The 10,350-nt window shown below is 49.5% G+C and overlaps 3 protein-coding genes across 4 annotated transcripts in view; 2 read left to right on the top strand and 1 right to left on the bottom strand.

Annotated features, from left to right (window-relative positions):
* Positions 1-104: 104 nt before the first annotated feature.
* Positions 105-4,123, top strand: CXCL16 (C-X-C motif chemokine ligand 16). The gene is made up of 5 exons (XM_007166490.3): positions 105-507; positions 875-1,013; positions 1,320-1,402; positions 2,942-3,361; positions 3,812-4,123. The coding sequence occupies exons 1-5, from the start codon at positions 441-443 to the stop codon at positions 3,856-3,858; spliced, it is 756 nt and encodes a 251-aa protein (XP_007166552.1). The 5' UTR covers positions 105-440; the 3' UTR covers positions 3,859-4,123.
* Positions 4,124-4,435: 312 nt separating this feature from the next.
* On the bottom strand, positions 4,436-6,120 carry MED11 (mediator complex subunit 11). Its single transcript, XM_007166491.3, has 3 exons — positions 5,966-6,120; positions 5,639-5,769; positions 4,436-4,944 (listed from the first exon to the last, which is right to left on the bottom strand). The coding sequence occupies exons 1-3, from the start codon at positions 6,048-6,050 to the stop codon at positions 4,807-4,809; spliced, it is 354 nt and encodes a 117-aa protein (XP_007166553.1). The 5' UTR covers positions 6,051-6,120; the 3' UTR covers positions 4,436-4,806.
* Positions 6,118-10,350, top strand: part of PELP1 (proline, glutamate and leucine rich protein 1) — a 45,770-nt gene continuing 41,537 nt past the window's right edge. Inside the window, exon 1 of one of the 2 annotated variants that reach the window (XM_057535514.1) lies at positions 6,118-6,267. Coding sequence is in view for 1 of the 2 variants with exons in the window: in XM_028168148.2 (XP_028023949.2) it covers positions 6,429-6,491 (63 nt within the window). In the remaining variant the exon portion in view is untranslated. The other variant, XM_028168148.2, reaches the window with a different exon arrangement.

Here is a 10,350-nt window from a genome sequence, read left to right as displayed (position 1 = left end):
GCGGGGCTGGCATCCCCGGGCCGAACCGGATCAGCCTAGTGGGCAGTGCCCGCCCGCCGCGCCTGGCCCTGCAGCCTGGACTTTCTTCCGCTTTCTTTCGCCTTCTTCAAACATTCCTGGCTGCCCCCTCGACGGGGCTCTGGGCTGGGTGCGGGGGCGCGGGCGGAGGAGCTCCGCCTCCCGGAGTTTCCCCGCCGCCCCAGGCCGGCGATCACGCGGTTAAAACGGTACTGACCGCACTTATCAGTTCGAGACGGTGAGGGCGCCCAGAGGGAGGCGCCGCCGCCTCGCGCCCCGCCTCGGTGCCGACGGCCGCCGTCTCCCGCACAATCTCGGCCGTAGCGGGAGAAGGAAGCGAAAGCCATTGAGAAACCGGCTGGACGTCAGACTCTGGAGCACGTCTGGGAGTCAGACAGGGCGCAGGGCGAGGCGGGCCCGAGATGATGCTGGGCTGGGAACTCCGGTTCCTCTTGCTCCTACTCTTTCTAGCGTGCCACACTCCTCCAGGTTCGTCGGGGGCCGGGCTGGTGCCCAGATCCCCGAATCCGGGGAAGGGGATGGGGGACACGAGGGCCGCGGGGTTGAGTTGAATAAGTGGGGAGCCAGGGTCCCCACGGCAGCCGGGGCAGGGGGAGGGCCAGCTGCCTGGGGTTGGGGACGGGCTGGGGAACACCAGGGTCCAGGTGTGATTATGGACGTGTTTGGGGAGTGTAATGTGTGAGTTGAGCCCGGGGGGTGGGAGGGGGGTGGGAGGGGCTCAGATCCCCGGGTCTAGGGGAGAGGCTGCAGTGGGGCTGTGGGTTGGAGGCTAAGTTTACCGCTGTGTGAGCCCCTGAACCGGGGAACCTGTGCTGACCACTTCGGTCCTGCTCAGGCGATGGCAATGAAGGTAGCATCGCTGGAAGTTGTCCCTGTGATACAAGAATTTCTTCCCACTCCCCTCCTAACGATCAATACATGGGACATCTCCGAAAATACCTGAAAGTCTATCAACGTTGCTCTTCCTACGTCAGGTAATCTCACCCACCCCTGGGAGCGCAGAGCCTCCTGGAGCCTCCAGGACCCTCTCTGGTCAGACTTGAGCTCCTTCTGGGAGGACCCCTAGTCCCCTCTATAGTCCCCATAACATTAGGTTATGTTTGCCCTAATTCTCCACACCTTAGTTTCCCTGTCCCGCCTGGAATTTCCCAGTCCCAGCAGAAACTGCTGAATCTTGGCAGTGACCTCACTTCTTTGGAACGAGGAAAGAGCTGGGAAAGGGGGGGAGGGAAGGGGAGCGGAGATTGGAGACGCAGCTGAGACCACGTCCTTCCTTACAGGTTCCAGCTACCCTTGGTTAGTGTGTGTGGAGGCAGCAGTGACCGGTGGGTCCAGGAACTGATGCGCTGCTTTGATCGTGAAGGTGAGCGCTTTCTCCCTCCTCCCCAGGCTCTGTCTCCAGGGCTTGGCCGCCTCCACCTTACACTTTTCTTTGCCTCAGCCCTTTCCCCTTTGACACCTCGCATTCCTATTCTGTGTACTTTCACTTAAGTCCCTGTTTACCAGAAATCACTCACCATCACTTCCAGGATTTTTGCCAATTCATCCTATCACCTGTGCATTTACTTAATGTTTTCCTTGAAATCAAGGCACTATTTTTATTTTCCAGTAATTTATTATGGAAATTTAAAGACATAAATAAAAGTTGAAAGATTTGTACAGTGAACATCCATATACCCACCACCTAGATTCTATAATATTTGATTTTTATATGCGTACATAATAAAGCAAATATATTTTATATTTTACAATATCGAGTTTACAGCATTTTAACTATATTTGCTTTATTGCACACCCATCTGTCTATCCATCCCTCTATTCCTCATCAACCTGCCTAATATTTTTTGGTGCACTTCCAAGTAAGTTGCAGGGTTGACTATACTTTATCCCCAGACATTTCATCATGTGTATTATTATTATTTTTTTTTTTTAAAGAAATTCACGTTCTTTTATTTATTTATTTATGACTGTGTTGGGTCTTCGTTTCTGTGCGAGGGCTTTCTCCAGTTGCGGCGAGTGGGGACCACTCTTCATCGCGGTGCGCGGGCCTCTCACTGTCGCGGCCTCTCTTGTTGCGGAGCACAGGCTCCAGACGCGCAGGCTCAGTAATTGTGGCTCACGGGCCCAGTTGCTCCGTGGCATGTGGGATCTTCCCAGACCGGGGCTCGAACCCGTGTCCCCTGCATTGGCAGGCAGATTCTCAACCACTGCGCCACCAGGGAAGCCCCCATCATGTGTATTATTAAGGAGGGTTTTATATTTTATTGTTCCTTTTTTTTTTCTTTTGAGGTAAAATTTACAAACAATGAAACGAATAAATCTTAAGTGTACACAGCCACTTCTGAAAAACTTAATGGCAACTAGTCCTAAGCAGGAACATCTGTGAAGTCACACATTTGATATGCTGGTTGTATTTTTCTCCTAAAATAAATACATAACCATTAAGACACAAACTGTTCTTCCAGGTCCCAGCTAAAGTTGTCTTCTGTAGCATTGGTGGTACCCCTACTGCCCTTTGGCTACGTAGACCTACCTTATTCATTTACTCTTCCTGGCTACTCTGGCCTTTAGTACTAAAATTATCCCTGCTTTACAGCTGAAAGAAATGAATCCCAGAGAGGTTAAGAGACAAGGGGCAAGGTCACAGCTACTTTGTAGCAGAGCCCGGGTTCCAACCCAGGTCTCCTGACTTCCCAGTTCAGAATGCATGCTCGCCCCAGTGGCTCCACGTTGTGGTTTGCTCACTTCCATCTCCCCATGTTTTCCCTCTGCCCCTGCCTTTCTCTCCTGGCATTTAGCTGTTCCCTTGATGTTCTCCTTGACCCACTCACTACCCTTCCCTCTATCTAGTTCTTCACCTTATCCCCTCATAGCCCTGATTCCTCACTTCTTGCTTCTTCAGAATGTGGACGTGCTCACGCCAGGAGCGTGGCCCGCGAGGGACATGTACCTCCCCGCAGCACCCAGGTTCCTGAGCCCACAGAAAAGACACCTTCAGCCACGGGCACCCCTGCACAGAAGTACCTGCCACCCACCCTGCAGCATTCCCAGCAGCCCACCCCTCCAGAAGGAGCACCTTCGTTGGACAAAAACCTCATCCACCCCAATGAGACTACCACTTACACTTCGGGCCACCGTCTGGGGGCAAGGCCTGGGGCCATGGGGAACCAGAAGCAGCTGGGAGAAAATGTGGGTCCTGCAGCTGGGACAGCAGCCATGGTGCCGGTGCTGTCCCTCTTGGGCATCGTTTTCCTCCTCACTGGAGCCCTGCTCTACATGCTGTGCAAGAAGAGGAGGGAGCAGTCACTACAGTGTCCTCCAGGTAAACTGGGCTTCTGAACCCCTCCTCCAGGGATCCAGAGCCTCCTTGGCAGGGATCCTGCCCACAGTAGCTCTCAGGCTGGCAAATGTGGAGGCTGCCTGCACCATGGACAACAGGCGATGAGGGAAGAGTCAGCCAGACTACAGAATGGGGAGGGAGGGAAGCCACCATAGGCCGAGGGACCAGTGCATGGCCTTCAAAGCCAGGCAGTGCTTGGGCAACATCAAGACGGCAGCTAGAGCAGACGAGTGGGACATGAAGCGATGGAGGAAGGTAGGAGCTATTCATTCAATTCACACATCTTTATTGAGCACCTACTCTGTACCTGATCTATAGTCAATGTTTTGGAGTCTGATTCCCCAGTTCAAGCTATCACCCCTTGCCCCCCACTCCCCCACCCAACTTCCCTTTATCTCAGAGCTCATCTCTTAATTTCTTTATCTTTTCCAGATTTGCACCTTCATTATGTGCGTGTGGCAGCAGACGCCAATGCTTAAAGAATGGAAGCTTGTGAGGGCAGATTATGATTTATTCAGTATCAAATGCGGTTAATATACTAGAGCCATCCCTGGCACATGGTAGGCACTCTCTACATATTTGTCAATGTTTAATACACAACTAACCAGCCACTGCCCTCTCTTAAACCTTCCCTCCGTTTTGTTTTTTTTTTCTATGCTGTAATGTAAAATCACCTCTTATACTAGATATCTTGTACAAATTCTATACGTGGATTTTTTTAACTACTAAAACTTATTTTTATAATTATTGACTCTTCTTTCTGCAGACATTGGTCTCATGCCCTTGCCCTCTTACCATGATTCCTGGCTTCAGCTTCTCTGCTGATGGCCACCTGACACCTTCCCCCTCGGCGCATCCCCCAATCCCTGCCAACCTCCTTGTCCCAAGTCCCTTGTGTCTTGTCCTTGTCTCTTCACACCACAGCAGTGTTCCTCCCCAACTTCAGCCCTCTCCCGCTTTCCCACCCCCCCCTCCTCAGCAGCTGCCATACAGCCTGGTTTTACTTCCTCAACCCCTTACATCACCCATATATGCCCCAATGAGAGTCTGAGCTCCTTGTTTTTAGTGTTATTGTTTTTATTATCAAAACCCTTAGTTCTCATTTTATCTTTTCCAGTGAACAAAAATGTGTCTGCATTGGTTCAAGTCTGCCAGAACCCTGGGGCAGGGACCTGAGGAAGTGGGTTGGGCGTCTTTAGTCTCTGTCTCCTGTTCTGAGCTTGTCAGCGCTCGGCGAAGTGCATGGCAGGAGGAGCCAGGGCACAGCCATGCATGGACTTGGTCTTTAAGGTTCTCCATTCCCACCTTTTGTGCCTTTGTCCTCATGGCTTCTGACCAGCAGGGCATGTACGGGGCACCCCATGCTCTCCAGGTTCTGTCCTGGGGTGTAGGTGGAGCTCTCCTTCCAAGCTTTTCACCTGCTTGGCCTAGTTTTCCAGCATCTGCTCACAGGTTCGAGCCACCTCACTGAGCTTGAGACGAGCATAGTCCACTCGCTTCAGGGCCATCTGACAGTCCTTCCTCGAAGAGTAGCTGGAGCCCTCATGGGGCTGCCCTGTGGCCACCTACAGGACATTTAGATTGATCAAAGAAGCACCCCTCCCCTTTCCCATCTCCCCAGCCAGGCATCAGGTCTCTTGCCTCATTTCTTCCCTGCGTCTGAATTTGCTATGCCACGTGGTTAGCTGGATTACCTAGGGCATATCACTGAACTTCTGTTAACCTCATCTGTAAAATGGGGATGACAGTAACTAACTACTTCCTAGAGTTGTTATAGGATTAGATAATGCAGAGTGTCTGGCACACTGTAAAAGTTTAGTAAAGGGTAGTTGCTGTTATAATGACCTCAGAACCCTTTCAATCCTGTTCCTTTCCTCAGGAGGTAGCCATCTGGGGCTCCATACCCTTGAGGTCAGGTCAAGTTTCTAAGAGCATATCCTGTGGCTTTCGTATTGTTCACACACCCTCTCCCAGGACTTCCCCATCCAGTGGCTCATGTGATGCAACTCAGTGACATAGAAAACCTACCCTGGAAGGGAGGGGTCCTGCCAGGGTCAACAGGCCTGCTGGGTAGGGCTGGTCTTGCTTGGCTCCCGAGACCAAAGCTCTGCCCGGGACTCCTGAAGGCTAAGGCTAAGGCAGAGAGCTGGGGTGGGCGTGTTGCATGGTCCAAAACACACACACACACACACACACGCGCGCGTAGGACGTTCCAACACACACACACACACACACACACACACACACACACATACCCACCTGAGTGAGATAGCGGATCTGAGCCGACAGCTCCGCCTCCACGTGCTGCACCGATGCGGTGAAGGCCGCTGCCTGTCGGTCTAGGAGCCGCTCATTGGTTTTTTCCTTGGAAAGTTCCAAGATCACTGTACCTGCCGGGGTGGAGAGTGGGCGGGGCTATCCGGAGACTGCCAGTATAGCCGCGCCCCAGAGCCAGCCCCACCCACCCCTGCACCCACTTAGGATCCCTCCCAACCCCACTCCCAGTCACCGGTCGGCGCATGTGCGCACGGTCGGTCTAGCTCTCGCTCTCGCTGCCGCTCCTCCTCTGGTCGTCGTATCCCGAACCTGCATTCTGAAGAATGGCTCCAATTTCCCGTTCGATGTCTTCCAGGGCGCGTAGTCGCTCGTTCGCCAAGCTGTAGGTAGCCATCGCTACTCCTGGATTCTCTCCTTTTGCGAAATGCTGCGGAAAAGTGCCCGGAAATGGCTGTCCGTTTGCGCCCGCGCAGAGCGCGCCCCTTTGCTAACACTACAGTTCCCGGGATGCTCAGCGCGGTCTCGCCGTTCTCGGTTCACCTGGTGAACTACAACTCCCAGGGTCTCCTGCGCATGCCCAGGTCTGCGCCACCACCGCGTGACCACCTGTGGTAAGAGGCAGTATCGAAATATTCACGCCCTTCAAACCTGTTCACCTTCACGACACGGTCTTGTGGTCTGTGTTTAATTTCTTCTACAAGAATTTAGTGAGCGTCTGCTGGGTGCTAGGTGATGATGGTGGGAGCTCTGGGTGTTTACAGACTGGACAGCCATGGACCCTGTGTTTGCCTATCCCACTCCGCCACCTATCGGAGCCTGGGGAAAGCTGGACTTGGTGAGTGTGACCTTATTCGCCCTAGCGATTCCCCCTGAACGGGAGCCCTGAAACACGGACTGTCAGTATATTCTGAGAAGCTGGCTCCTATCAGCCTTTTCCCTCTCTGATCGCCTGTTGATGTGGTTGGCTCTGGGGATACATAGGTGAGTGAGGTGGACTCTCACGTGATAGAGGGATAAATGTTTCGTTAGGGATACGCCCAGGGTGTGTCTCTGGGAACACAGAGAAAGGATTCTGGGAGGAAATGCTGCGTGAACTGAATCTGAAGGGTTAACCAGGTGGATGAGAGCTTGGAGCGGAAAAGGGAAAGGCACAGGCAAGCGCATGGTGGTGTGAGGGGGCTGACACATTGGAAGTCCAGCAAGGGGTTCAGTTTGACTGGAGTGAACGCAGTGTGGTGGTGGATAGGTGTGACTGGGGAGACTGGAGTGGGGAGCCAGATCAGGAAATGGCTTGCAAGCTAAGGAATTTGGACTTTATTTTGAAAGCATTTGGGAGCCTTTGAAGGATTTTCAAGTGTATTCTGACCAGCTGTACCTTTTAGGAAAGATCAATCTTGACAGTTTATGGAAGATTGAGAATGAAGCCAGTTTGCACAGGGTTAGCAAACGAGTGGAGACTTTCAGTTAAACTTGAGGGATCTAGCATTTAACTTCACTCCTTTACTAAATCCTAGGAAGATAGCAATAAGGGGATTTTAGAAAGGAGTCAAGGAGAAAGAGGAGTTAATAGCAAAACTTTAAATAGAAACTGCAAGACAGAAGCGTATGTGGTAACTGATTTAGCAGTGAAGTGGTAATTAAGCCAGCAGTGAAGAAAGTTAGAAGCAACTTTTTTTTTTAATTTAATTTTATTTTTTATTGAAATATAGTTGATTGGCTTAGAAGCAAGTTGATTTACCCTTAAATCAGTGGCATCACAGTACAGCTGGGCTGTAGGTAGTACTAAAATTAGGAGGATTATTTGAAATAGTTAGACCCCCCCTATCGCCTCCTTTATATCCTCATATATCTTGGCAGCTGCTTACCCCCAACTCATCAGATTGCTGGCGGTTTCTTGGTTGGAGATGGAAACCAGAGAGTCTTTGGCATGGAGGGCACCAGGGCATGACTGTATTTAAAACAGAGATTGAGTGAAAGTTTATTTACTGAGTGGTGGTTTCTAGAACTCTGGCAACCAGGCTTTTACCTTCCAGGTCAGAGACTGGAAGACTCTCATCTGGGGAATTTGACTATTCAGAGGAAAGATCTAAGGGTATTAACATCAGGGATTCTCCAACAAAGCAGTTAGCTGGATCACGCCATAGTGAAACCCACAGTTGATAAGTCCCAACTGTGTCCGCAGATCTTCTAGTCAGCTTCTTAGCATGTCACCCTTAAAATGAGCAGACATAAGACAAAAGATTTCTAGATGTTTGCAGAAACTTTCTAACATGGAAGGCAGAGACCAAAATAAACAGAAAAAAAAACCCCAAACAAACAAACCAAAAAAACCCCAACTTCGATGACATAGAGTAAAACTTAAGGAAAAAAAAATATTGACGTGCTTGGGTCAGAGATACTATAATAAAGGATTGAATCCAAGAAAACACACTTGAAAAATAAAACCATGAGGGAAGGAATGAAAAATTGAGCAAAAAGGTTGAAAGAGAAATTGAAGCAGTCTCCCAGCAAGTAAAGCAAAAGAAAGGAGATGGCATATAGGAAAGACGATGTGAGAAAATTAGAGAATCAGTCCAGCGAGCTTAAATTCTCTGAGAACAGGGAAAACAAAGGGAAGAAAGGACTTGTGTTTCTAGATGAAAAAGGCCCATTAAGTGCCCAGCATCAAGGCACATCATGAAATATCAGAACACTAGTCTCACAGAAAAGGGTCTTGCAGAAGCTTCCAGAGAGAAAATAGACCACATGCTAAGGATCAGCAATCAGAATGGCCTTGATCCTCTGAATACTAACACTCCACACCAGTGGGGCAGCGCCTTCAACGTTTTGGGGGAAAGTGATTTCCAATGTGGAGTTCTGTACTCCAGCTGTAGTAGGGTGAAGGCTAAAAATGCAGTGGCTCAACCAAATAGAACTTAACTTTTTCTCAGAAAACAGTTTGGTGTGGGTAGTTCAGTGTGCTCCACAAATCAGACCGAGACCGAGGCTAGCAGGCAGTGCAGCTCTGCCATCCTTTAGGCTCTTAGATTCAAAAGTGTGGTCTTCAGGCCGCAGCATTGGCATTACCTAGATGCTTTTTAGAAATGCAGGATCTCAGGCCCCACCACAGACCCACTGCATCAGTATCTGTTTTTGAAGATCCCAGGGGATCTGTATACACAGTATACTTTGAGAAACGCTGCTTTTCTCTTCCAGGTGATCTGTATGCACAGTAAACTTTGAGAAACGGTGCTTTGCTCTGGGACATTGGTGTGTGCAATGTCAAAACTGGGTTGCCGCCCTCCGTGGGTTGCAGCTGGCAGGAAGGCAGAAGAGAAAATATGGAAGAGGCACACCTGTCTCGGAGGTCTGGCTAGGGAGTGGCACATATAATTTCTACTCACATTCCTTTGAAGAAAACTCAGTCATGTGGTCCTACCAGCTCCGGGGTTCTGGGAAATCCAGTCCTTACCTAGGTGGCTAGCTATTGTTCTAGCACCATGGCAGAATAGGTTTTAGGGGATATCTAGACTCTCACAACAGCCCAACTATCAATAACGAAGATAGAATAAGGACATTTTGATATGTACAAGGTCTCAAGTTTCTCTTCCAAGTACCCTTCTCAGGAGGTGACTAGAGTTAGACCCAAGTCAGAAGGCTCCTGGAGAGAGATTTTTCAAGGAGATGGAAGAGATAACATCTGTTTTGTTTTGAATGAATTGAGAGGATACATAGATTTTTGGAGGAAGGTATAGAGCAGAATTAGTGATAAATCAGAGAATAAGCAAATTTTAAAAATGATAGTTATTCAGGGAAAACAGTTGTGCAAGAAGAGAAAGGTAATCATAATAGACCACATGACGCAGCTATGGATAACATTTGCAGTAAATCCTGGATGTTGATCTGACCCCGATTGATAGAATTCCCTTGGGAGAGCTTCCCATGTCGGGGCAGGGGGGCGAAAGGGCTCTCAGTCTTCACCTTACATGGCAGGAAGCCTGTAGACAATGCTTAAAACAAAAATCAAGAAGTAGCAAAACAAGCATGTTGTTTAGAGATAGAGGTAAATGCCAAAAGAAACATCGAACGGAGGTGAAAGTAATTGCCTCTGAGGAGAAGGAAATTGCAGGGGGAAGGAGTTTACTTTTTCTTGTAATAGCCCTTGTAGTCGTATCTGACTCCTTCAACTATGTGGATATACAACTTTGGAAATAAAAATTAAATAAACATGAAAAGCGAGAGAGGAGATAGACTTTACTGTGAAAGAGCCTTGAGTGTGAAGGAGTGTTTTCTTTGGCTTCCTTCCTTTATCCCTCCCTTTTTCCTCCTTCCCTCCCTGCCTTCCTTCCTCTCTCCCTTTCTTTCTTTAACGGAAGAGACTTGCACGGGTTTATTTACCATGGAGGAAGAACCAGTAGAGAGAGGCAGAGTTTGAAGAGATGGGGGCGGTTTGATGAATCAAGGTCTCAGAGGAGGTGGGAGGGGGAGCGATCTGAGCACAGGTGGAGGGATTAGCTTCGACCTGGAGGCGGCATCTTAACCTTGGTTGTGTAGGAGAAATGGTGTCGATGTCAGTGCTTGTCGGTAGGAGGTGGGAATTAAAATCATTCATCCCTCAGAGCCTAATCTCTGTGAAGAGCGGGAGAAGTCACTCTGAATGTGAGGAAGGTTTAGAAAATTAATGAGTTGGATGGGAGCAGGAGTAGGAGGTGACC

Source organism: Balaenoptera acutorostrata, chromosome 20 (assembly GCF_949987535.1).
Source record: "Balaenoptera acutorostrata chromosome 20, mBalAcu1.1, whole genome shotgun sequence".
Classification (NCBI taxonomy): Eukaryota; Metazoa; Chordata; class Mammalia; order Artiodactyla; family Balaenopteridae; genus Balaenoptera; species Balaenoptera acutorostrata.
Note: the sequence above shows the minus strand (reverse complement) of the source record. Positions and strands in the feature narration are given on the sequence as shown.

Coding starts and splice junctions, on each gene's coding strand:
- CXCL16 (XM_007166490.3), top strand. CDS start 441: ATGATGCTGGGCTGGGAACTCCGGTTCCTCTTGCTCCTACTCTTTCTA. Junction 1,014..1,319: donor CGTTGCTCTTCCTACGTCAG/GTAATCTCACCC, acceptor CCTTCCTTACAG/GTTCCAGCTACCCTTGGTTA. Junction 1,403..2,941: donor GCGCTGCTTTGATCGTGAAG/GTGAGCGCTTTC, acceptor TTGCTTCTTCAG/AATGTGGACGTGCTCACGCC.
- MED11 (XM_007166491.3), bottom strand. CDS start 6,050: ATGGCTACCTACAGCTTGGCGAACGAGCGACTACGCGCCCTGGAAGAC. Junction 5,770..5,965: donor AGCCATTCTTCAGAATGCAG/GTTCGGGATACG, acceptor CCACCCCGGCAG/GTACAGTGATCTTGGAACTT. Junction 4,945..5,638: donor AGATCCGCTATCTCACTCAG/GTGGGTATGTGT, acceptor AATGTCCTGTAG/GTGGCCACAGGGCAGCCCCA.